At 40.0% G+C, this 26916-nt stretch overlaps 1 protein-coding gene across 2 annotated transcripts in view; it reads right to left on the bottom strand.

Moving 5' to 3' along the window:
* Positions 1-6: 6 nt before the first annotated feature.
* RASGRF2 (Ras protein specific guanine nucleotide releasing factor 2) overlaps positions 7-26916 on the bottom strand; it is a 134666-nt gene continuing 107756 nt past the window's right edge. For both annotated transcript variants that reach the window (XM_014960533.1, XM_014960534.1), the window contains exons 19-27: positions 20494-20606; positions 12068-12128; positions 10543-10646; positions 9858-9942; positions 9052-9249; positions 7053-7132; positions 5127-5244; positions 4298-4366; positions 7-3624 (exon numbers count right to left, since the gene is read on the bottom strand). In XM_014960533.1, the coding sequence (XP_014816019.1) occupies positions 3532-3624; positions 4298-4366; positions 5127-5244; positions 7053-7132; positions 9052-9249; positions 9858-9942; positions 10543-10646; positions 12068-12128; positions 20494-20606 (921 nt within the window). In that variant the 3' untranslated portion in view covers positions 7-3531. The remainder of the gene's footprint in view (positions 3625-4297; positions 4367-5126; positions 5245-7052; positions 7133-9051; positions 9250-9857; positions 9943-10542; positions 10647-12067; positions 12129-20493; positions 20607-26916) is intronic.

Genomic DNA, 26916 nt, shown 5'->3' with positions numbered 1-26916 from the left:
ACGGGGGGAGCGAAGGCTGGGGTGAAGGCAACTCTAACCCCGTATCAGCGTGTGACGAGTGGCCTCTGTCACATGGAAAGGGGGGACGTGTCTGTGCTGCTGCCCAGGTTCCCAGGTTAACTAGGGGCTGCTACTTATGCAGTCAAAAAAGCAAACAAACAAAGAAACAAAAAAAAAAAAACAAAAAACAAAAAACCACTGCGAAACTCCCCTCGGACTTTGCTGGCAAGTGTGCCCACTGCTGAAACCAGCGGGTGAAATATGCTATATCCCCATTGCAGCCAGCCAGCCCCAGCACCCACGGGGGTCTTCTGCCCGGAGGGTGACGAAGGGAGCAGCCCCTCCGTGGTGAGAACTGCCCTTGCCTCTGACTGGCACAGCGGGGCTGAGGGGCAAAGAAAGGCAAGTAGATCGGCGCTTCAGCCCTTCTCTTCCTTTAGGAACCCTCAATCAGCTGGGCTTTTTCCGCTCCGACCGCAGAGAACCAAGTCTGCTCTTGACTTCCAGGGCGCGCAAGCTGGAATGGACAAGATCCTCAAAGACAGCAAGATCACCATGACCAAGCTCCTCGCTTGGAGACATCCTCCCTAAAACACCGGAGGCAAACAGTGGGTGTTTTGTGGCTGGGATTTCTACCTCTACAAGCTATACGTCTGTGGTGGGGTGGCACGGAGAAGCCGGTAAGCATGGAGCTCCACCATCCCTGCGGGCTGTACAGGGAGGTCACTGCACTAGCTGGTTACACGGGTGTATTTCGGCAAAGCCTCACATAAAGCAGGTCGTGGCTGCCCACTGACACCCCAGGTACACAACCCGACCATGGGGCAGACACACAGGCCAGGTGGGATCTCTGCAGAACAGCCAGCTCCAAGCCTTGGCCGAGGTCACAACACCGGCTGGGTCTGGGGGTAACGAGATGCGTGCTCACTTCTATCAGCAGTCACCTCCCGTATTTTAATCAACGCACTATACCCCCAACCAAAAACATGAATATTAGTCATCAGCAAATCCAACATTACCGTGACCATAACCTTTTTTTTTTTCCTTTTGTTGCTCCAAACACAAACCAAGTATCTAGTTGTCCTAGCGATTCTACTCTACATTGTGCCACTGACCCAAGAAGTTAACTTTTGGCATGTAAGTAGTAGAAGCTTTTCCAGAGGGGCTGAATTCCAACATTGTCTACCGGTTTGAAGATACGGATGCTCAGCACCTTTGAAAAACCCTGTGTCTGTCCCTTTGTCCTCCTCTCTGTCTGTAATACTGTGGCACGAACACAGCACCACCCCTGCGTATTGCAAGCCTTAAAATGCATTGAATGTTCTGAAACTCCGAAGAACCGATAACACGCACATGAAGTACAAAACAACGAACTGTGAAAAGAGTAAAGATGAAGAATTGTACCCTGTAACCCTAAGAACATCAAGGAAGTTTGGTAGAATGGGGTACAGGCAGATAAAGCAGCTGTCAATAGCGTACAACAGAGATGCCAATTGACATTGACAGTTGTTACACATTTTCTTGGTTAACAGAGAAACAATAAAACCAAGTTAAGAAATCACTTCTTGGACCACTTTTTTCCCTGTTTCTTCATTCATTCAAAGTGTTTTATGAAACTTCCATATGGTAACTGCTTTTGTACAGAAAATACACAGTAAGTTGGTTTTGTGGTCCAAATAAACCATGCTTTTTTTTTTTTTCCATATCATGCACTGAGATGCAATCAGCTCCTTGTCAGTCATTACTGAAAGAACAAGCACATTTTTGACAATAAAAAGCTTCTACAAGTAACATTTTCCATGTTCATTTCTACAGCAATCAATAGCCAGAACTATTTAAAATGTTTCTGGAATTTCCTTTTCTGTTGCTGTCTGCGTTTCCAATTGAGGAATTCTGCAGTATTTGTGACATTTCCTCATGCAGTTATTTACAAGGAGATGGTCCTTGTGATGAAGAACCTTGATGAAATTTACAGTTGCTAAGGTACATTTATAAATGCTAGCAGTTACACTCAGACAGAACAAATGGAATTTACTGTGCAGCTCTGGGCTGGGCCAGCAATATAATTAAAGTGCAAATAAAGACAAAAACCACAAGCCAGGCAGATCCATTTTTCATCGCCAGTGTTAAGAAGCATCATGACTGTGGTACGAAGTATCAGATCAAATAGGCCTAGGTCACAATCTATTTTAAACATCTGTCTCCCTGAGAGGATTTAAGGGAGGTATACAGTGATATAGCCCTATTTCTTCAACTGGCTGAGTATCATTGGAAAAGTAAGGACACTTTTCCAGCCAATTTTTTTTCAACAGTGCTAATACCTGCGTTTTATACTATGATGCACTTTACAGCATGCAATTGAGCTCACTTTCCATGCAGCTACAACAGGCCACTCTTGATCAGGAAAATTTAGGAAGTAGCAACTAGCTGTAGAAATGACATTTATCTACCTGGTATGTCACAAAAGCATAGGCTTTGAAAACATTTACAAATAGCACGTTTTCTTAAACATATGCCCATACGCAAATGATTAAGTGCTAGCTCGGATAAAAATATATAGTTTGTGTTTGCTGGCATTCAAAGCTTGCCACTGATGTGAACAATTTTAGAGCTAAGTCAGTGCCGAACGGCTGTACAAAAAATAGACATTTTTCAAACCACTGATTCCACATAAAACGAGACTGCCACTCCAACTCCTAGGGTTCACTGCTGATCACTACCCATTGCCAGACCAGACATGTATTTCTCTCCACAGTGTGTCCAGAAAGTGCTCTGTAGCCTGACTTGTCAGAGAAGCTGCAGGAGGTGCAGAAAAATAAAGTGCCTTTTCCAGGGCTGTGTGCAACTCGACTAACCATCCCCATTGACTGTCTGTCCAAATTTCTCGAGTCTCTGGTATAGCTCCTAACCTTGTATTTCCCAGCTGAAGCTTGCACGGTTGGCAACTATTTACAGCTGTTAAACTAGTTCATTTGCTTTCCATGCTGTAAATACTCTCATTGTGAATTAATGGAAAAATATTTACAGTTCATTTATAGGTAAAATCAGCCACCTTAGAAAAGGCTGACAAGACGTTTAAAGAAGGTAACATTTCATAAAGGGTAGTTTAGCCAGTTAGCCATCACACCAGACCCCATCACAGCCATCTCATTTTGCTCATTTATCTTAATATACCTGAGTATATTATCACCATTCATATCTGTCCCCTTAATTTGTCACATAAGATGGCTAAAATGAGTACTCATTCACAGGAAAGTCTCCTATTTTCCATTAAATGCACAGTCCCTACTGCAAAACATTATCTTTGCAAAGCAGCAATCACTTAATCCAGGTAGGAAGCATCTTTGTCTTCCACCTCTGATGCTCATTTTCTTTGCCTGAGAGGGAAGTGCTGTGAGGCTCCGTATCTCTTATTGGGAAAGAGAGCTTGCATTCTTCGCAAAATTTCCCTTGCTGTCTTTAGGACTTGGCATGCATAATTTTGTTCATTATACTAAAGCTTTCTGTAGACTCTGAGGCAAAGCTGGCTCTTCAGGCAGGGAGTCTGGGTTCAATCTTTAGGGAAAGCTCATACAAAGTGTCTTCGTCTATGATGAGTGTCTTGTCAAGTAAATAGTGAGTGACCTAGAATGGGCAAAACACAGATGAACAGACTGGATGTTACTTCCACAAAAATTTCTCTGCTTTCCTACTCTCTTTCAGTCCATGTTGGATCCTGAGATCCCCTCACGTTGGTTTCTTGAGAAACACAACAACTCGTCTCAAGGATATAAAGCTGGAGCAGCAGCGCTCTAGGAATCAAGCATGGCTTATTAGGAATGAGCAAATCCTTAGCCAGGTTACCAAATCCCAGCTTGCTCACCTGGAGTCTGGGATGAAATCTTCTCCGAAGGCACAGGCTTTGGGCAAATTTTCATTGCTCCCATAAGGGACAAGGGGAAAAGAACTGCAGGATGCACACAGCATCAGCAGATGCTTGGGCCACCTCCTGTCCCCTAATCCTGAGATTCTGGGATTCCCTGTGGAATTATGCTTCCAACTGGGCAGGGAGGAGACGTTTCCCTTTGAACTCGTTCCCTCGTACCCCACACCCACGAAGGCTGTGATCCCAAGAGAGCTTCCAAAGAAGGAGGGAAAAACTTGCTTCTCACCAGAGCGCTTGTCCTCTCCTCTCCTCTGTGTGTACGGGAGCAGAACACATTGATTTTAGGCTTTCAACAGCAGCTGTATCCTACAACTAATTGCTACCACAGCTTCAATTTTGTTAGTAGGTAACAGTGCCTAAGAAGAGCCTTACCTTCTGCTGATGCTCTATGCGGTAGGAGGTCTGCTGGAACTGGCGTATTTCCCTGATAATATGTGAGATCTTTAAAAAGAATACAAGAGTAGGTATAAGTATAACTGCATTTTGATTTCAGCTAAGCCACATAAGGCAAGAATTTTGCCTCAAATGACGCAATTTATCCTCGGAGAAGGGAAGGGCAGAGATCATCTCCTACTGGCTTCCAAGGATTTCACTTTCCTAAATTAACCATTTATTGTTCAGTCAGCCTCGGGCGAACCACCCTGTTTCTCCTCACCCCCTACAGATAACCCGTCTTCTTTTTGCCTTGAGTGACTGCTGCAATGTGTAGCCATATGAAAGACATTAAGATGAAATTACAAGAGATATTTCCATGCTCCTCTCTGAGGAGTTGTTACAAAACATTACATGGTAGTTGGAAAGAAATCAACTTTAAAATGCTTTTTTAGATAGACCCTAGCACACATGAAAAGATTGTGATTACTGCTTTCTGGTAAATCACTACATTCCTTTAAATTTGAAACTGGTTATTTCAAAAAAACCTTTTGTTGCTCCTTCACACGCTTCAGACAGCTGCTTTTTCTGTGTGTCATTTCTCAGAGAACAGATTGGAGGCATTTACCTTGTAAAAATACTCAGTTTACCAGAAGGTGGTGATAGAAGACTGGGTCAAGTAATAGCTTTCAGATAGCTATCTATCTTGTATGATGCCAATATACTTTTAAGTCTTAGAAGTTAAATTCAAAGGAGTTATAATGAAATCAATAATTAACTCACATAATTAAACACCTGTTGGGAAAGCATATAAGGAACTCAAAATTACCATTCTCATTTTGGAAAAATTGACAAGGCCTTCCTCAGTGAAGTTTGGTGTCCCTTCCTCAATAAACGCCAGGTCCGTCAGGTACATTCCAAGGTAGGGAACAGCAGGTGGGTTACAACTGAGAAACAAGAAATCACCATTTAGCCTGTAGCTAAATTCACAAACTATTTTTTTTGTAACTCACACAAACTCTTTATTACTGGACACACTTCTAATCAATGGGTTAAATTCATTTCTAAGATAAACAACTTCTCTGACTTCACTGGAGTTGCATTTGCTCAGCCCATGACAAACTGAATGTATTCTGCCCAATATCTACTATTAATGGTAGATAACCTTTAGAAAAAGGTAGAACAGCAACGTGATGGGAGTGAGAGGAAGGACAGGTCAACTCTGGAATCAGAGAACACCTTCCAGCATATTTCAGTCCTGGCTGGCAGACAGACACAGATCCTACACACAAACTGGAAATGCACAGGGAAGTGCTGCTGAGTGGTTGATATTCTGCATTGATATTCGTGTAAGCATCCCAGTATAGCAAGGGTACATCTATGCGTGTGTGTGAGCATGTGCACACGTGTGTAGAGAGATATACACATACATAGGTATATACATACACATATATACACATAAACATAAATGCATAGATGTATGCATATATGCATGTATATGTAAATGTATACATATATGTATATACCATTCTGTCAAAGTCTATTCAGTCCTAAACAGTGAACACAAAGAAGAATGAGAAAGACAGGCAGCAAAGATGATCTAGAAAACTGGGCACAGAGACCCTAAAGAAGAGGGATTTTCAGATTTTCTTTTCTTGGAGGGGCAGGAGGAATGGGATAATGATTTAATGCCATAGTCACTGCTCCACACTCACTGATTCTTGCCTCAGCAGAAATAGTATCACACTTGGTTTTCTGAAGCTCTGGCCTAAGAAGAAGGTATAGGGCTGGCTGTACTGTTAACACTTAGCAGTGCGCTTATTCTGGGTATTTTTTTTATATTCTGAGGATGATTGCGTGATTGCCCTACACAGGCAAGCAATATATTGACTTAAAGGCATATAAAAGTACCTGTTCACATACTGAGAGTAAAAACATTATTTAAAAAGTGTTTGGATCTTCAACAACATTTTTTATGTAAAAATTGACTAACTTGAACTATATATATATATAATTTTTTTTTTGAAACATTCCAGTAATTGTTCTACTAGTACAATTCTTTGCTTCTCTCAAGATCATTTAAAGTAGTTGTACCACTCAGCCCTGAAAAGCCTACTTCTAATTACAGAAGCTGCAAAAATACAGGTTTTGTACACATGCAGCTGGAGTCAATACCTAGGTTGTAGAACCCTTGTCACAGTATATTTTGCATACTAAAATTACATAAGGTAAAACACAATTTGGCAAATTAGTTAAAGAAAAAAATATTCAAGGACTACTGTACAAAAAAAGCAGCCTGTTTTCCAGGGTGGCAGACTCCAGGGGGCTGGGAGGCTATAGGAGAGGAAATATTGTGCATTTGTCCTGTCCTAAAATTTTTATCTGGAACAAGGACTCTGGGATCCTGTTACTGAGTAAGAACTTTTATTTATGTAACCTAGGCTTTACACTTATTGAAAAAGTTTATCAGTGTAAGTAAAATTCCATCAGGGAACATTCACACAGAATAATAGTTTAATTTGTTTCAGTTATTCTCCGGAGATACTCTATTTATCTAACAGAGGTACTAAATCACAGGATATTCAGCAAAACAATAATGCCTAAAAAACCCGCCCTAGAATTTAAAAGGTTATTAGGTAAAAATATTATCCAATATTATATTAACTATTGAAGCTTAATCAAAGTAAATTAATCTTTAACAAGTACTATCCACTGCTTATAACAAAACACAATTGTATATTGTAGGGAAGCATACTTTTTGAGTGTTTCTCTAAGGTTTTTAAATCTTCCTTCAGATGACACAGTCTTCTGAAGCTTGTCCATGAGAGCTTTTGTCTAGAAAGAAAATGCATTACAAATGTCATTGCTGTTGCACATAAATGACTGGATTGGAGTTTTAGAAAAGGTGTCATCACTTAGCATCTTCACCCCATTTTCAAAAGTAGTAACACAGGCATTAGGAATTTAGTTTTACTGCAGTTCCGAGTGCATTTCTGAAAATATTAGGCAAAAAATTAGGCAGCATTTAAGATTTTCCTTTGAATGATACATAGAACCTGTGTTAATAACCTACTGTTATTAAACTGCAAATTCAGGAAAAAACAAAAGTTCATTAAATTAATGGTTAGCAATTCATTTTATTATGTGTACAGGAATATTAGCGACTTGATCTTACATGTTGCTGAGGATCCTCAGCTGCATTTACTGAAATCAGTGACAATAAAAGATGTTTACTGTCTTGCAGCTTGCACTAAGGTGGTTTTGCCTCCAAATTTCTGATAAAAGCTGAGTATGTACTTGAGAATATATTACTGTCTTATACAAATTACTTTCAGTGGGCACCGTGAGACCTGGTTACTTGATAAGTCAAATAAATTTGCTTTTCAGTCTATTTATGCTATAGAATTGAGACAGTATAGAGAATAATGAGAAATTTGTCATGTTTGGAACTGAATTTCCAATTAAGAGAAAGCTGTAGGCAGAAACAGACACTTTCTTTTTCTTCTAAATAGCAGGCTGATGAAACACTCAATTATGTTTCCAAAAAGTACTGGAGACATTAATCTTGGGTTTTTTGAGGTTTTTGTTTTTGTTGTTGTTGTTTTTTAATTTAGAAGTTTAAAAACCAAATAAATTCTAAACATAAAAATTTTTGGAGGTAAAGTCTTTTGTAACAGTTTGTATTGAAAGGGTTTTAAACCTATTTTTAAATAGAAGGGCAGAGCACCAGCTATAAAGAGGCTGAGAAAAACCTGACTGGAGAAGGCAGTACAGTCAGAATGTATTTTAAGTGGATTTCATTGCTTGGGCTGCTTTGGTGCTTTGCAAAAGCTGCAGAATTATATGTAGGAGGAAATGCAATGATAAAATCCCACCTTTCGCATATCAATTAGCCAGATCTAAAATGGGCAACCTGAAATCTTCCAATTAGCTGGAGTAAACTCTGTATCCAAATACTGCCTCACTTACAAGCAATTGGCTCTGTCCTACTGACCTCCTTGCTCTGTTATTCCACCATACTAAAATATTCTCTCTTTTTTTTTGAAATAGCAGAAAGCTGAGATTCAAATCATTCAACCAATTTCTTCAAACCATTTAAAACGGAGAACATAAAAAACTGGAACTCTTTATCCTGGCTAGTCTTTTTTTCATGCGTCTTGTTTTCCTTACTGGCAGTCATTCTCACAGCTTTAGCCATGCTGCCTACAGTCTCAGCAGCAAGATAAGAGTTAAAAGGAGGTATTCAGTGCATCTAAATAGGCCCCTAAATGAGAAAGAAACTTGTTGTCTACAGTCTTTTACTGGGAGAGCAAAAATTCACCACCTTGAGAAGAAGTCCTGAGCTTTCTACTCACTTTCTGCACAGGCAAGGAAATAGGGCTCCTGTTTTAGGCACCTGAGGTGACTTCAGTTCTAGCTAGTATCCATCTAGATGTGTATATCTGAAAATATCTAAATTTAATTTTCTCAAATATTTCAGTACTTCAAGTTCAAGTTGTAGTCTTAGACACCTGCTGATTCTGTTGTTTGTTCCCACAGATATTTAATTAATCAGATTAAAAAAGGGATAAATGAAATACAGAAGACCGTGACACAAAATACCTTGACAAGCGCTTGGTGCTTTCAGCAAATAGTCAGAGTACTATAAAAGTAGAAATATTTATAGGAGAAATTCTGCCTCAATATGTTGTTCTGTGAACAACGCACTGACCAATGAAATCTAGAAACCCTACTCGTAGTCCTATCTTTCTTACCTGTTTGGATACTTTACCCCAAGTTTTCTTAAGTCTGTAGATTGCACTTCTGTTCAAGGCTGACGTGATTTCTAACACACCATTATAATTGTGCATACATCGACAAATATCAGCTACTGCTACCCACTTCTCAATCGAGTTGGCTCGGGAGCTGACATCCGCATAATTCATGATTTGGGAGGCAACAAGGTTACTCATCTGACCAAACAAAGAGGAAGATATTTAGGACATTTAAATACAACCCCTTTCAACATACAATTATGTAATGAACAAGGCGGAAAAAACCAATGCACAACAGAACTTATGACTTAATAAAATCACCGAAAGTGCATTGAGAGCAGTGATGTAGGGAAGCTGGTGGGGAATGATGACATGGGAGAAGGGTAAGAGATGCAATGGGGAGTATCTCCAAGCCAACAGTAATAAAACTGATTGGAAAGTCTCTCAGTAAAATTCTAGGAAAATGGTAAAGAGATATAAAGGGCATTCATTAAATAGAATCAGTGGGATATTTTCACTCTCTGGAGCAAATTTAGTTTCTTCTGTAGGGAACAAAGTATTGTAATACAGTTTAAAATGTTCTACTTCATTAACTTGCCATTGAAATGCTGAGTACCAATTTTTGGAAACAAGAATTTTCTTTTCCTTTGATTTAAAAGGTTAATCACAAAAACACTGTAACATTCAGTCACTATTAGATGAGAAGTTACATCAGATTGTAAAAAAAAAATATTATTTTTGTTCCAGAGGTCATAGACAGTGTCAATAGGATTCCTAGAAAGTAATCTATATTTAAGAGTACTTACATCATTAAAATGCTGACTAGTTTTCATAATATAGGGTGTTCTCTCATTTTTATCCACTTTCATCCATCCCTGCCCAAGAAACTCTCTAGACATTGAGGGGAAAGAAAAAAAAACCAAACAAAAATGTCCTTAATCAACACGGTATAGAGTCTTTATCTGTAACTGTAGACGAAGTGTATTACAAGTATACCTCATTCTGTTAGAAGCTAATAACAGCTTTACACTAATTCTAGCACTTCTCTCTGCACTATACCATTTTTAATGCTGTCTGAAGCAGTAAATATTACAAAGAAGATTTATTTTTCTTTTAATCCTCTCCCCCAGCCCCCCCACCCCCCACCCCGATCCTAATTTTCCTCATTGTGCCCCTATCTGAAGTTGGTCTTGTCAGCTTAGGTGCTTATATCCACGTTAAACTGCTGTATGAATGAAGCCGCCATGACGCTCCCTCCCCAGAGACCTGTGCCTCTGGCCACAGATTTTGGTTCTCAGCAAAGAACTCAGCCTTTCAAAACACGACCCAACTACAGGGGACTCAGAGGCAACGCCAAAAAGAGCCGAAGGACATTATCCTCTGGTTACCCAAGCCCTTTGGTCAGCAGCGTGAATCAGCGCGGGGCCTCACACCGCCGGTCAGTAACTCATCCACCACACGCGCTTCAGTTGCTCGTAGGAGAACACTTACTCGTAGGGTATGCTTCGGAAAACTACGTGATCTAAAAGAGTTATTTGCTCTGCAAGCTCCATGGCCGACAGTGTCTCAAAGCACTCTGGTTTCGGACAGTCTGACTGCAAAAGTAAGGAGAACACTTAGCGATCTTTTTTTTTTGCATCAAAGGTCGTTTCAAAGCACACGGTATTAAAAACTTCGCATGAACTTTCAACACGGAGTTGTAATTAACTTTGCTACAAAGAAAGTGTAGAGTCCTGCACCTGGGGAAGAAAAATGTCAGGCACCAATACAGGTTAGGCATGGATCTGCTGGAGACAACTTCTGAAGAGAAAGATCAAGGGGTCCTGGTGGACAGCAAAATGACAATGAGCAAGCTCTTGTGGCCAGGAGGACCAACGGAATCCTGGGCTGCATAGGGAAGAGTGTGGCCAGCAGGTCAAGGGAGGTCATTCTCCCTCTCTACTCTGCACTGGTGAGGCCACAACTGGAATACTGCATCCAGTTCTGGGCTCCCCAGTTCAAGAGGGACAGGGAACTACTGGAAAGAGTCCAGCGAAGGGCAACGAAGATGATTCAAGGATTGGAGCACCTCCCTTATGAAGAAAGACTGAGAGAGCTGGGACTCTTTAGTCTGGAGAAGAGAAGGCTGAGGGGAGACCTTATTAATGCTGACAAGTATCTCAAGGGTGGTCTGAAGGAGGAGGGAGCCAGACTCTTTTCAGTGGTTCCCAGTGAGAGGACGAGGGGCAACGGGCACAAGTTGGAACATAAGAGGTTCCACTCAAATATGAGAAAAAACTTCTTCACAGTAAGGGTGCCAGAGCCCTGGAACAGGCTGCCCAGGGAGGTTGTGGAGATCTTCAAGACCCGCCTGGATGCAGTCCTGAGTAACATGCTCTGACAAGCTCTAGGCAATCCTGCTTCAGCAGGGGAGTTGGACTAGATGATCTCTATGGTCCCTTCCAACTCTAAAAATTCAGTGAAATTCAGTGAAATAGGAGTTAGGACAAATCGCTAACACCACAAGGGTAAAACATCAGGCTGGAAACTCATAAGAAAACAGGCACACACCAAGTCATGAGTTTGTACATGGGTCCATTAAAGTCTGTGCATTCTGTGTTACTTTCCACATAATCACTCTGCACCGAGCTCACTGCCCACACTTTTCTTTGGGTTAAGGCAATGCACTTATGAGATGGCGTGACTGCAGTTTGGAGGATGCACACTGTCAGTCATGGCCAGATATGCTTCCGACGGCAGCTGAGATGGCAGACACTTACCATTTCCTATATAGCAATATCTTTCTCCCCTTTCTCATTATTATGTGATTTAAATCTAAATCCTAAAGTTCTGACCTGTTCATCTTTGATATGGTCTCCAAATTCTTACTTTCTCTAAAGTGAATTGTACATTCTTGGTGTAAAAGAACAGTATTTCTGTTCAGGGTTGTAAAGCTGCAGTTGTGCTACATTTTGCTGACTTGAAACCACAACATTTCTATAGGAATATTTATGTTTAAATGTCAAGATGAACTTACCATCTGAATGATATCCTCTATTTTTAAATGGGTATCATCTTGATCATCCTGAGAAAGAGCCCTGAAAAAATAAGTAGCATATATAAATGTCTATGGTTATGACTAAACATCATCACAGATAGGCCATCATGCATATCTAAAATAAATCCTAAGGCTGCAATTGAAGAGGTAAAAAAAAAAAGAAATCTGGTACCGAAATCTCATGTCTTCTTCTAAGTAAAAATGTACAAAATGGTATGACATCAAAGTCACATAAGGTAAAATGATGGTCACAAAGGCTTAAAATCTCTGAGCTAAGAACAGCATATGCTATAGAAAAGTCAATGACAATAGCTACTGTGCTTATTTGCTGATTATAGTGATAAGGTTTCTGCATCTATCCCACTTTGACTTTAGTGCAAAGAAGTTTGGTGGAGAAAAAATATAATTCCCATTTTGGGAACTGGACTGGCAATACAAAACCACATGATAATAATAATATGTAATGAGAAGTTCTCTATCTTGAGTAATTCTAGCAAATTTAAAGGTAGAAAATTACATCTCAAGCCTTTTCTCTGATTTTTACACTACTCTGCTAAAGGATATTTGGGGAAAATGTTTGAAAAATCAACATTTGAGAAGTGAAGAAAATACAGCAAAACAGGCATGCATAAAAGTGATTCACTGGGAAGTGTTCCTGTTTATTGGCACGTCCTATTCAGTGTCCCACACAAAGAGCTGTGAGTGTGGAAACAGACAACAAACTGCTAGCAGATTTTACTTGTAGCAAGTGCATGATTTACTTCCAGTAATGCAATTGTTAATCCATGCTTCCAATTCTTCTATAGAAAACCTGTGATTATTAGGGTTATTTCAGAGCAACGGGTCAAAAATGAAGCCAGTAGAAGCAACAAGTACTCATCAAATACCATCTACCTTGATGTAGTATCTTACCCCTTCATTTGGAAAATACGGTCTCAAAGAAACCTTCAACAGGCTGGATCAATATAAAACAGGAAAGAGAAAATTTAGGGAGAAAGAACAGTTTGCTGGTATGCGAAAGGCTGCTTTTAAAGACACCAGTGATAGATGACACCAGGCAAGATGTCACTGTATTAATTAGCATCAGGGGAGATACAGTTTCAAAATTTAAGTTCCAGTTTTCAACTGCAAGTAGAGGTGACACTGGAACAGGCTTTCTCCAGAAGCTGCAGAATACTCAGCCACTGAATTTTCAAGGATAGTTTAGATGACCATTTTCAAAGAAAATCCAGTTCTATTGATCACTCCAGAAAGCACAGCACCTGGACCAGGTATCTTCTCATGGTCCCTCCAATGCTTTATTTTTGCATTCTGTAGTAACAGACTTTCCACATACCAGCTGGGGAAAGGGTTAAAAGAAAAGAATTATATTGGCTGGAGACTTTAGCTATGAGTGTAAGATACACATAGCTATGAGTGTAAGATACAAAGGAATTTGTACTATGTGGGTGGGGAGGAAGTGTTAATGCTCAGTACACTAGGTTCTTCTGTTGTGGGTTGCTGTTGTTTCCTTTTGGTTTGCCAAATTGGAGGACTAGGTTAAAATCAAATGCAGATACACAGAGAAAGGGTCTAAGAAACTTCCTTGCCTTCACTTTCAGCCTATCAAATCCACACAAAAAGTCCCCTTCTTCGCAGGGAAACACCTTGTGTCTGATGGGGAAGCTGTGCAAAGTCTTGAATATCTGCTTCTTCAGGAGACCCCTAAGCTTCTTCTCCAGATAATGACGCTGTGCAGCCTCAGTAACTGTAAATATGCCAGCAATCTGTCTTTCCTGAGCAGCTTATTTTGTGCTATATCTCATGACTGACTGCCTGCAGAAAGGTATTGTTTGTTGTATGAAAAGAGCATGTGCTTCCTGGCAATAAAAAATAAAAAAAAGAGAGGGCTTGCCTTCTGCCCCAAGTATTCTCAGTAATCTCATAAACTCATCATTTGACTTCCTTACATATAATTTTATATTGGCTGGAGTTCTCGCCTTTGATACAGAAATTACTGTATTTGCTTAATACAAAATAAAAAAGGAAACATGAGATACTTAAAAAGGCTGAATATACTTAACTTTCCCCCATCTTTGCTTCCTGATACTGTCTAACATGACATCTCACATTTTATGTAGACCTCCAGTCCCTCATTCTAAAGAAATGACTGGTGCTATTTCTCTTAACATGTGGTGTCATAAAAAAAAATATTCTCCTTTTATCCATAAATGCTCCACATTTAAATCAGCAGAGGACAATGCATCTCTAGACTGGATAGAGCTAATTTTGGATAGCATCAATAGTAGCTCCTAGTTCAGTCTGCACTGTTGTTGGCTTTGGGATACCTAGTTTCGACCCAGGTCTAGGAAGACATGTTGAATTGCTCAGTTCTGCTTGGGCAGTTCCCATTGCACTCTTTGGAGAGCCTCCTGGAAGCTGGGTAAGAAGCACAGGTCCATGTGAAAAGAGTTTTGAGAGAAAGCCAAGGCAAGGAGAGATTCTGCCAGGCTGTTTAGCGGTATCCCTCTCAGGGAGGACTGAATGGGATGACACCTCCACCATTATGCTTACAAATTAAGGAAGTAAATACGTAAGAAATAACTTTATAATTCTTCGAGGCAAGAGCTAAGTTCAGACCTCCCTCTCACTTAAAACTATTCTTCATGCCTGATTAGCCCAAATATTAAAATAATTTTCAAGTGGAAAGTATTAACATCCATCTCCTCATTTCTTTATCATACATAAAATATTTTAAAAATTCTTAAAAAGCTGGTGTAAGTTATAGAGCCTGAAATGTGTTATCTGGTGAGATCATACAAGGCAGAAAACTGGTCATCCATCAAATTTTGACCTCTGCATATACCTGGATTTCACTTACATTTATTCTGAGGAAGAAGAAGAAGGAACTGTTTCTTGAACCACCTTTTTTTTTTCTGCAGACAGGACTATTTATCAAATTTCAGTCTGAACCTTACACCTGCCTGCTTCACCATAAATGAAGTTTTACCTACATTTCAGGGGTTAGTAAATAAGGCTCATAAAATCTCAAGCAAAACAGTAGCTTTGCCTGGCTTTCAGAACAGATATTGAATAAAAATAAGCTTTTTTACCCTGCAGAGAAATCCTGTCAGTCCATTCAACAAAAATCTCATCAGGCAAGAAGTACCAGCTGTTCCATTTGATGACTCAAGAAGGCATGAAACAGCTCAGTATCGCTCATAAACACTTTCCTTGCCATTCATACTCTATGCAGAGTCCTTCCCAGAGCTGACCATAATATCTCTGGAACATAAACCAACATTTCCTCCTCCTGTAATCTGCTAAGAAAGGGACTGATTTTCCTAGAAATGTACATGCAGATACGTGCACACACACTCAAAGGGTGGGACAGTTCGTAAAAAGAGACATTTGTACCCGATATCCATCAAGGAGACATTCCATGGAATATACCCATACAAAGGCTAAGAAAACATGAGCTTTCTTTCATGAGTGTTTCAACACTGAATTTATCAAAGGAAATGCTTTTCCTGACCTCACTCTGAATTCCCCTACTTTTCAGAGTTAAGAGTAGACTACAAAAAATGAAATGCAGGGAACCAAGACCTACTTTGAGGGTTGACATGTTTTGTTAAGCCAAGGCCTTTTAAATATAAAAGCCTGCAGCAAGCACCTCTTTAGAACAGCTAAAAAGCCTATTTTATGACTTAGCAATTGGGTTAACAACTATTTTCATGAGGGGCATGTCAACTGGCTCACTCCTCCTTCCCATTTTCACTCTGCCCCACAGAAACCTTTTGAATGAAAGTTTCATCAAAACTTTTAGTTCTATGCTTTCACATAAAAAATATGCTGTCAAAAATCTTCAGACAAATTGATTTCTAATAACAGTAAAAAAGCCCTTCATTTCTAGGTGGGTAATTTATGTTCTTTCTCTTAGTAGTTTAGATGAAAGCCCTCTAGAAAAAAACCAAAAAGAGAACATCTTTGCAAGGAGGTGGCTATGTGGTGGTGAAAGACTGGACATCATTTCTGCAAACCAGACACTGGTACGTGAACCAAAAGAGGAACCTCTACACACTTCTATAACAAGAGAGACTCTAGATATCTTTAGGACATCCAGGGTGGGATTCACAATCTTTGCAAGTCACTGCCTGTGTTCTCTTATTGTCTCAGAAAGGAAAATGTCTTCTATGATCTCTGGAAGATCAGTCAGAATACTTAACTTTAGACAATTTTGGTGGACAGAATCTCCTTCGTGATAGGCAGTCACCTTGGAAGGAGTGCTTCATTAGCTGTCTGCAGTTTATTTCATGGTTAAGTGCTTCAGTCAGACACAGTGGGTCCCACGAAAGAATTTTTTCTAAACCAACACAGAGAGGAAATCCCTTTCCCCTCACCCTGTCATTATAACCTATGGACAGTTCAAGGAACCCAAGAAATAATTTTATTCCTTTACAGGTCTTCTTTTAACATTCAGCACATTGACTGTAATCTGCCATGTTAGCAAATGATAGAAAATCTGTAATCTGATGCAGGAAAAAGGAAAACAATGATATGAGAGATACACTGGTGTAGAACATGGTGCCTCTTCATAATGTCTTGGTGCAGTATGGGAGCATTTGCTTAAAGCTTAGCAGTTCTTGGTCAAGAGGAATATAGTTTTGTTTGTCACAGGGATGAGCAAGTTCAGTGTTTGCTTTGACCTGCTTCTACAACCAGCCATGGCACCATGGGAGTCATCAGGCAAGAATATCAAGGAAAGAACCGTTTCTGTGTCACCATGTCCTCTTTTTGCACCAGAAGCAGTATATTTGCTTTTAGTACAAATAAAGAAAACACTTTGTTCTTCTGGCACTAGAAACCTGGCTGCCAGCTGGGTTCATACAACTGTATTGTCAGACAGGATGCAGGCGTGTGTATATTGTCTCTTCTGCTTCTGTTGGTTTCTCATTCTTCATGAAATCAGTTCCAGAATTGATCAAAGACCTTTTCATCCTGCCAGAAAAGCTAAAGCTTCCTGATAGAAATTATGCCTCAGTTTTGTACTTTGGATTATTAAAAAGTTAAGTTTTCAAAGAACGGTCTGGAGTTGGTTCCACCTCTGAGGCTGAGATGCTGGAGGACCAGAAGGACTGCTGCTTGATGCCCCAGAAGCTGAGATGGTTCCTGGGGCAGCCAGAAGTGTGTGTTCACAGACTCCATGGGACAGCAGGTCACTACTCAGGACTAGCAACTCAATCATTGTTTTTTAAAGCTTATAAATATTCCTGTTTTAATAACATGCAATAAAAATGGAGGCTTGTGGAAGAGCAAAGGAATGTGCATGCTTGTGTCACTACCAGACACAAACAGCTGCATTCAACTGCAGATTATTCCTTAAATCATCTAATTTCCTCTTCTTAGCTAGCTATATAGCCTTGCTGAGTGTATGTCTCCAGGTGTAACTACAGTGCTTTTTCAAAGCTTGGAGACCACTCTCAGTCACCTTACAACCCATTTTCCTGAGGTGATTTAAGAACCAGAGCTCCTCCTTCCAGTGAAAGAGTGAGATGTCCGACACATTTGTGTATTTTCACCCCAGCTGAATGATTTTTTTTCCTCCAATATCAGAATTGTTCCAATGCACTCTATCTCACAAGGTCATTGAAGCAGCTCCCATTCCTGGTGAATTAATTTCTCCTTACCAGCTGACTGTTAACAAATGTGATGTGCCTGGCAAATAACTGCCTCCTGTGTGCCTGGAGAACGAGCCCAAGCACTTCAGTTCACAGTTTTGCTCAGTGTAAGACTTTGGGACAGTTTGTTTTATGCAGTAACATTTTTAACTTGGAGGCTAACTTATGTCCTGTTGACTGCAGCTTGACAATGGTTTAAATTATGAAAGTTGTATTTATGCAACAGCTTCTATCTGAAAGCTTATTTATGCCATGCTCTTATTTGAAAGTTTATGGGCAGTTTGTGTATATAATAAACGTACGGATAGGAGTAATTTCAGCTGCTACTGAAAGATGGTTGCTACTGGAAATGGAACATAGCAGATTTCTGAACACTTGGGACAGCAATACTGTGTCACTGATGCTTATTGGACTTAGTGTTGAAGTAGTATTGAAATAGTATCGAAATTAGAATTGTATTGAAATATTCGACATACACATTGTCCAGCATGCATATTTCTTAGCATTGCCAGTTTTGAAAAGCAATAAAGGGGTTTTGACAACCAGTTTTAGCCAAGGCTTAAATTTCATGGCTCACTTTGAAGCGTGGCATCCATGCAGCATCCAGACAAAAGGACCAGTCTTGCACACCCAGCCACCAGTAGCTCCTTTTGCAGTGCTGGTTTGTGGGATGTAACCCAAGTACTTACAACTCCGTATGATCAAATCTATAACCAAACTGTGTTGTTTGAGAAATCTGGTAGGATTAAGCTATACAGCTGCAAACCCTGATGGAAGATGGCTTGGCTGAGGAATTCTTCATTGTCTACCTGTTTCCAACGGAAACTCCCATTGAGAACAGGCCATTTTATACATGCTTTACTTGCCTGCTTGTAAAGTACCATAATCCTTTCCAGAAATCCTGTCAGAATAATGACTATGAAAGAAGGGGTTTTAAAAATGCAATCTGTTTTGCAAAATATTTCAAATGAATTGGTTTTTAGTTAACTTTTAGTTTAATTTCTGTGCATATATTTTTTCATTTTTTCTAAAATCTTGACTTCATTGAGTATTGTTTTATTTCACTACTTCTTCCTTTTGCTTTTTCTTTTTCCCATTTCTCAGATTTTAATAATTTAACTTTTTCAGAATTTTCACATCTTACAGAATTTACCATTTTAATTTTTGAAAAAGAAATACACTGTGAAAATTCACAGAATGGTCAAAAATTCAGTCTTATCTAATCTATCTAATATCTAATTAACTGTGCTCACTAGCACATACAATGTGCTTAGATAACAAAGTAATAAGAGCTAGAAGGAAAGAGAGGACAAACAAGACCTAAGTCAAAGGGTGCAAATGGGGGCAACTCACAGTTTACACATAATTACCAAGGTCCCATTTTTTAATGCAACAGCTAATGGAAATTGGCTAATTGGAGACTGGATATGGGAAATTTCTAACAAAATTGTGTGTTAAAGACCTATAATCTATTCTATTACTCTACCAGGAACAGCCATTCCAGGTTTATTTTCTTATATTTTCTTAAGAAGCTAAAGGTCTTAAGATAATTTTTCACACTGTGAGCAATCTGACGGAACCTTCGCTGTCACACATATTATTAAAACCCATCATCCTAATCGTTTTCGCTCTTCTTGCTTGCTGTTTCTTTCAAAGAAATACATGAATCAAACTTACTATTTTTACTTTGAATAACAACACATGCGATATAATTAAAAGGGAGATTTATTTTTATTTATGCAAAAATTAAGTAGGATCAAATTGACATGAAGGGCTCTTATTAAGAACTTATGTTTGTTTCTTAACCTTTGTTTGACTTTTTTCCCTCCAGGTGAATAACTTTCCCCTCATTCTTCTGACTTTTTTTAAACTTATGTATCTGATGGGGAAACGTGTGAAACAGCCTAAGAAAATTCAGACACACTGCATTCAGATACACATTAATGCTTTCCAACAAAATCATTACAAAAATACTAACAAAGGACACTATAGATTTATTTGTGGTTTTTCAGTGTATCCTATTTTAACAAATGCCTAGTCTTTAGATGTTTAGTGCTCCTTAGTAATGTAGAGCAATTTACATAAAAATCAGCTACTATAAAATAGTCACATTTAGTAGAAAAAATTATTGTCACTGATAAATGCTTATAAAGATTTGTCTCTTTGGCATGACCAGGCACTTAACTCTGCAATACCAACCCCGAGTAACGAAATGAGGTGTTCTAACCCTAATTGAAGAAGTCCTGGCTGCGCAGAAGCTTAAAGGTCTTTTATTTCATGGCACTAATCAAACACGAATCCCTCTCTGCACGCCACCCAAAGAACTTTGGGCAGGGTGTCAAGGCAAAGGAAGGTGCAAGCATGGTCCTGTTAGGGTGGTGAGGCCCAACAGGCTACCACGAGCCTCTCGTGGGCTTAGCAGAGTGGGTGGCTCGTTACTGAGACAGGAGTTCCTCCAGTTATTACAGTGAGTGGTCTTGTCGCTCTACCAGGCAGTATTTTTCCCTTCTGCATTAAGGGCTGAAACTGCAGCTGCCAGCTGTACTGCAGCACAATTTTCTAATACAGGTATTTTTATGAATGAAACTTAAAACACACTCTGTTTTATCGCTAATAAAACACTTAGTAATCCTTCAAAATTAAATACTCTGGAGAAAAAAACCAAACCCTGTGAATTCTATGATACATGATCGCCTAACTATTTCACATGCTGTAGTTAATATGCTAAATTATTAGAGATGTATTTACCTCAGTATATTTGCAGTAGCTTTCCTTTCTTGTGGCAGAAGGTCGGGGTCTCTCAAAACTTCTTCCAGCAAATTTAACACATTCATTTTCAGCTCATTGTTCAGCTCAAAATCCTACAAAGGAAAACAATTTTTACTTCCTTTTGTTTTAATGATGTAGATCAAATAACTGAAAGGATATACTTTTGTGAGATTTGCCTTTTTTTTTTTTTTGCTATTAGTTTTGAAAATATTTAGAAAACTTGGAAAGCTATTGTAGTCAACAGGCTACAAAAGTGAGAGCCCTAAAGGCTGCAATTTATCTCCTTTTCTGACCTTTATCCTCTGTGTGGAAATAAACAAATCACTTAACCTTCCTATTCTGAAAGAAGAACTGCATATCACCAATACTCACAAAATGCCTTATCCTCTCTTCTCCTGTGATGACTATAAAAGCAGGAAAACAGTTTAATTGCCATACTCAGCTCACTGCCTAGCGAGGCTGGACACTAGTTGTTCACTGTTTTCTTGATTTTCTCTGTTTATCTGCCTCCTACTCTGGTATTTCTTATCTCATACTCACCTTTTGGAAAGGTCTGCTTTTTGTTCCATGTAGTGGAGTACTCAATCTAATAAGATCAATAAATCAGATTAGTGCTCTCTGGCACTGCACGTAAAAGCCTCAGCATTTTAATTATTTTCGAGGCAGACTGATATCTGACACAGGAAAACCCAATAACCATTTCTGTTGATTTTTGATAGTGGAGAAAATCAAAGAACAGAACAATGTACAAACTTTAAGGTGGGAACTTACAGGAGTAGACTCCAGAAATGCTTTTATTAAGCTCAAAGCTAGCATTTTGATAATAAAACAGTCCTTTAGTGCATCATAGATACTCCTTGATCACCCACAGTTACCTGCCAGCAAGACCATGTTTGTGGCAAGTCCCTGCTTGTTTCCATGGGAATGGAAGCCACAAAGTAAGGCTTACAGGACACACCAGAGGATAGACCTGGCCCTATGTACATGCAGCTGTTTCTGCAGCTGTTGTCTTACTGCCCAAAATCTCTTTTTTGTGCTCGGAGATATTACTTTTTACAGCAAGGTGCTGACTGCTTCTTATAATGTGAGGAGAAAAAAAAAGAAAAAAGGTGGGATTCAGAGGAAAATTGGAGAGCTAATCTATTTTTTCACTGAAGTTCATGATCTACGGGGTACTGAGATACCAGTGTAATAAGAAATATATAAAAAAACTAGGGAAATTGTTGCATTTAAACATGTACATGTACTTAACTCTATGTAGAAAGGTTAACGTGAGAATTATATGAACACCAAAATACTTAGCAACCAATTCTAAATATAATTTACAGATAAATAACTACAAATGCATGCAGATTATACCTATCTGTATTATGGGCATTATATATGTGAATGTATGTTAATATATTACATATGTATATTATATCTGTAGCATAGGCACATACAGATCTTTATGTAGCTGTACATAGGTCTAGGTATCTCGCCTATCACATCTCTCTGGTGACACTTTTACCTGCTGTATGTCCTTGTAACACATTTCACTATTTCTTCCAGCTGTTGGAAGGACTTGTGAACAAGACCCTGCCACCATTCTGAGCAGACTGGTTTGCATTTAAATGGCTGCGTGTTTTAGACCACCCCAATGTTTAAACTGACTTTTAGTTTAAATTTACGTATCACAGAAAGAACACAGTCAGTCAGACAAGAAACACTCCATTTTCCAGCAGGCAGATTTCAATTTGACAGTAGTGTAATCCTTCATGAGAGGGCACATGCCTCTAAAACATTTTAGAGTCCATAGCAGCCTAAGGATTGTGGGTCTTTTTCAAATTTTTATTTCACTTAAGCAGAGAAATTATCTAATATTTCCAAGCAAAATTTAAACTTTTATTTTTAAGTTCATTACTGTCAGTAACGAGCAAAGATATTTCTTCCCTATTTATTTAATATTTATACTGCAAAACCACTTATGAAATGTGCAGATGTAGAAAAAATGACAGCTGATGAGTTAAGTGGGAGGTCTGCCCTGGAGTCACCTAGGATAAGAATAGGATGTATGAAGTTCCCAACCAATCAAAAGCACCATGCACCATGCTCAGCACCACTTGATGAAGTTTCCAGCAGTAGAAGACTGCAGCAACAGACCGAAGTGTATTCATTTTGCTGTCACCCACCTGCACTACAAGAGCAGAAGCCTCCTTTGTAACTACAGAGCACCCAAGTTCAGCATGGTTACATTTTATGTAGACTCACAACCAATCTGTTGATCCCTACCATGCACAGGATTAGACAGCAATGTTCTCTTTATGAAGTGCAAGCACATTCCCTTGCCAGGAGGAGCTCGGAAAGCTGTGCTGCAGCATAAGAAGTGCTTCAGAAACAACCTACCCCAGCTGACAGAAAAAAAAATAAAAGGAAAAAAAGAGGGGAAAAAAAGAGGGGGGAAAAAAAAGGTAGGGGATGATGGATTTGGATTCACTGGCCAGAATAAAAGAGACTGCAGCAGAGGCAGCAGAAAGCAAGAAAAATAAGATTTAGCTATGCTGGTGCAGTACAACTAGAAACAGTAGATTTGCTGTCAGTGGTTTATACAGAGGATATAATTTTCAAGTTTTGACATGGGCTCACTGAAACTCCAAAAGCTTTTCCTCCCCTCTCGCTTTACATCTTCCAAAGTGAGAGGAAATATTCTTCATTTGAACAATGTGAGCAAACATTGAATAACCCTGACAAATAAGCAGGAGCTAAAACCTAAGAACTTAATTTATATTTGAGTAGGTCAGTGGTAAGGATTACAGAGAACACTGGAAGGAGGGAAGGAAGGGGCAGGAGGGGAGAGGGGAAGGGGCTGTGCGTGGAGAAACCGCAAAGAAATTTGAGAGAACCCTTTCACAGAGTCGCATCATCCAACTTCAACATAACCCTACATGCTTCATGTAAAAATAATCTCACCTAAGTTCAGCTCTGAAACTAGAGCCAATTTTTAACTCCTCAGGCACCTGCTCACAAGGCAAAAAAGCCAATTGGCAGGCTGGCTTAGGCACCCTGTGATTGCCATGTGAAGGGGAGGAGGAGGCGAGCGAGTTGTCAGGATAAATGTAGCACTACTCCCTCATGACAGCCTTTGCTGAATGCATTTGAACTCATTTGATTAGTTTCTCTCCCTTTCTCATTCCAATTTTCTGCTACATAGCGTTATGCTTGAGGAGACCCAAGAATGGAAAGTTCTCCAGATGCTCTGGCCAGCATTGGTGGAAGGTGCCACCCACCCGAGTTATCACAGCCTGAGCTGGCAGGACTTGTCATGGACCAGGGGACCACTCTATCCAGCTGATCGAGCGTGCTTCCCAGGCTGGAAGCCTTTTTTCAGGCCAGTAAGGAAGGGAGCTGACTGCTTTCCAACTCGGATTCCCAGCCTTGGCTCACACAGCCCAGGATCTTTCCACAGATGCTCCCAGATGTAGCTGATGTTATCACTACAATGGAGAGCACCCGATGCACTGGAATATTTTTCTAGCCACTTCTCTTCATCTTGTGAATAAGTGCGTAGTGAGATTTTTTCATAAAGCACTAATAAGAGAACCTGAAGAGGGAAGCGTTAGATGGAAACAGGGAGAAGCAGAAAAGACAAACGTGGGAAAAGAACAGGAAGGTCAAGTGCTCACATTTCTAAAATGGAAGGTGAAGTAACCAGAGAGGTACCAAGTAAGAAATGTCAGGCAGAGATAAACTGGTGGGACTTTCATGCAATAGCTGGCAATGGCAAAATTTTTAGAGATATCTGGAGGGGAAAATGCTCTGAGGGAGAGGAAGGAAGAGTTAAATTAGTGAAGGGAGAAGAAAAATCTAATGAAATACTAAAAATGCCAGATGTGAAAGGGAGGGAAATCTGCACGTAAAGCTAGAGCTGGGGTTTGGGATGTCTCTGTGAGTACCCATACAAAGTGGAGATACCGTGTGTAGACTTGCTGTCCTTTGCCCCCAACTCCAGCAGCAAGGTGGACATAGGAGATGGGCACAGATGCTGAGAACGACCAGCATTGCTACTGACTATCACTGATTACTTCAAAGCAATGGGCTAATGATGAAATCCTGCTGGGAGCCCAGTATTGGAGATGTTCAGGAGGGGAGACAGATCTACTGAAATACTGCTTACAAATAATTTGGAATATTTTTAAATAGATGTGTTTTGCCCTACAATTTTAATATATCTGCTCTCCTGACAAAGTGCAACCAGATAATTATTTCAATGTCCTCAGTGGAGCGACTCTTAATCTTGCACACAGCAGATCAGACTCTATCAGAGTGAAATGAAGTTACTCCAGCGCTGCAGCCCTCCACAACAATATTTAATTTCCCAGCATAAAAGCACACTGCAATTATCACATGCAATTGTGCTGAGGGATGTGTTTATAAATTTACCTGCAACAAAACAGTTACACACGTGGCAGGCGGAGATAAAAGATATTATAACTGGGTATCTGGAAAACGCATCCCTGAACTTGAAGTAAGTCTGGCTTATGTCAAGAGGCAAGCAAAGGACAGCAGCTTTGTCTTCCAGTTAGCTTCAAGTGCAAAGGGACAGCCATCGTTCGGGGACGAGTGCCAGTCCCCATTCTACAGAATCAGCGTTAACCTGTCACTCCTGATGGAATATAATCAGGTTAAAAGTACAAGCCATGTTAATAGCACGACTGAGTAATTCTCACAATACAAAGCCCTCCTCATCCAAGCACTGTGCAGCCCTGTCGCACGAAGAAACCGTGGAAGAAGAATCTAGACATTACGTAGCGTCAGATTAAGGCGCTCAGGACAGATAAAGAAATGTGACATCCCTGCCTCTGAGTCCTGGGATGCAGGGACGTTCGAGAGCTCTGCAGAAAGACCTCCGTGAAGAAGGACCTGTCAGGCTCCAGCAGAAGTGGGTGCAGAGTACTGCTAATTAGTTTGACTGGCTGCAAGCTTGGCTACCGTTCTGGGGGTGACTCACGTTCCCTGAAGGGTCATGGTATAGCAAACCCTTACGCTTCTGCGATGTTTGGGCAGAAAGTAGCAACAATTAAGTGCATTACTATTCAATGCATAACCGTATTCTGCAAAGGGGCATAAGTTTATGCAAACTGGATCTCTCCACTAAGTGGCCAACGGCACGCTGGAAGGCTCACTCAGGGTTCCCTTGCTCTGCCTCTCTCTGGGGCAACCTCTTTGTTTCTTCAGTTCACAATTTGTATCGTGATGTCTGTTCACTTCAGAAAGAACCCCAGAAATTTCTTTGCTGTTTCAAGGCAGAGGCCACGGAGCCTAGGGGCTAATTTGAAATGTAGTTAAAATACAGCACATCTTGCTTTTGTACAATATGTGTGCCGTATGTGTATTTTGTTCACATTTCTACAATAAACTTACTATAACTTTGTCAGGCATCATGTTCATTACTTTATGCCTTTAAGCATGAGCCAAGTGGGGCTTGTATAAAGGAATTTTTATCTTGATTCTTATTCCAAGGTAAAAAATGGAATTGGCCAATTCACGTGCACTAGAATTATTTTTAGCTAACTTAAATCATCTTTGCTTGGACAATTCTCTGTATTCAGGTGTCCTCCACAATCCCTAAGTGCTACCAATAACTACATCTGCAAAACCTTCTGTTGAAAATGCAACACAGCTTCTTCAGTATGAGGACATAGATTATTTCCCAGCTGGAGCAAGACAGGCATCAGGCACGAGATAATGACCTATAGTCTCAAAATTCAAGCCCTGATCTTCTCCCCAGATCTCGTGGTAACTTCATAACTCACTGACACTGTCTGGCAGCCATCTGGTTTGTAGGAGCGTTAAGACTTGCCAGTTTGTTCCAGCTGAGATCTTCCAAGAAGGCAACAGGAACAAGCACCCAGCTGTCATTCAAAACTGGGAAGTCTGGAGAAGCCAGCCTCTCTTTCTTCACCAGCAGATGCGAAAGCTTTCTCCTTGGACAAGCTCCATCTCAATCTGCTTCCCACAGAAGCAGAAAAAAAACTTTGATTTTGTAACATGAAGTGTTTAGATAAAAGATATGAAAGCATTGTTAAACAAAGAAAACGAGGCTGCACGACCTCACTAGGATAAGGAAAATCATACAGAGAGTTCCTCCTCTCGGCCTCCTTTTCCCTTCCTATTTTTCCATCTCTACAGGAGTCAGTGGGAGTTTTATCCTCTCAAGCCCTTTCCGTTCCCATCAACGCTGCTGTCTTCACAATGACTGTCTGCCTCGTCATTTGTGTTTTCATTGTTTACAACAGGAGAATCCTACGCTGTTCCTCTCAATCACATTTTAAAAACAAAATGTAAACATGAACGTTCTGCTGTTATTTTGGGCAAAAAGAAATCTTTGTTGGCTTGTAGGTGGCTGAATGAAAAAGACAGAGA

Source organism: Calidris pugnax, unplaced genomic scaffold (genome assembly GCF_001431845.1).
Source record: "Calidris pugnax isolate Ruff unplaced genomic scaffold, ASM143184v1 scaffold326, whole genome shotgun sequence".
Classification (NCBI taxonomy): Eukaryota; Metazoa; Chordata; class Aves; order Charadriiformes; family Scolopacidae; genus Calidris; species Calidris pugnax.
Note: the sequence above shows the minus strand (reverse complement) of the source record. Positions and strands in the feature narration are given on the sequence as shown.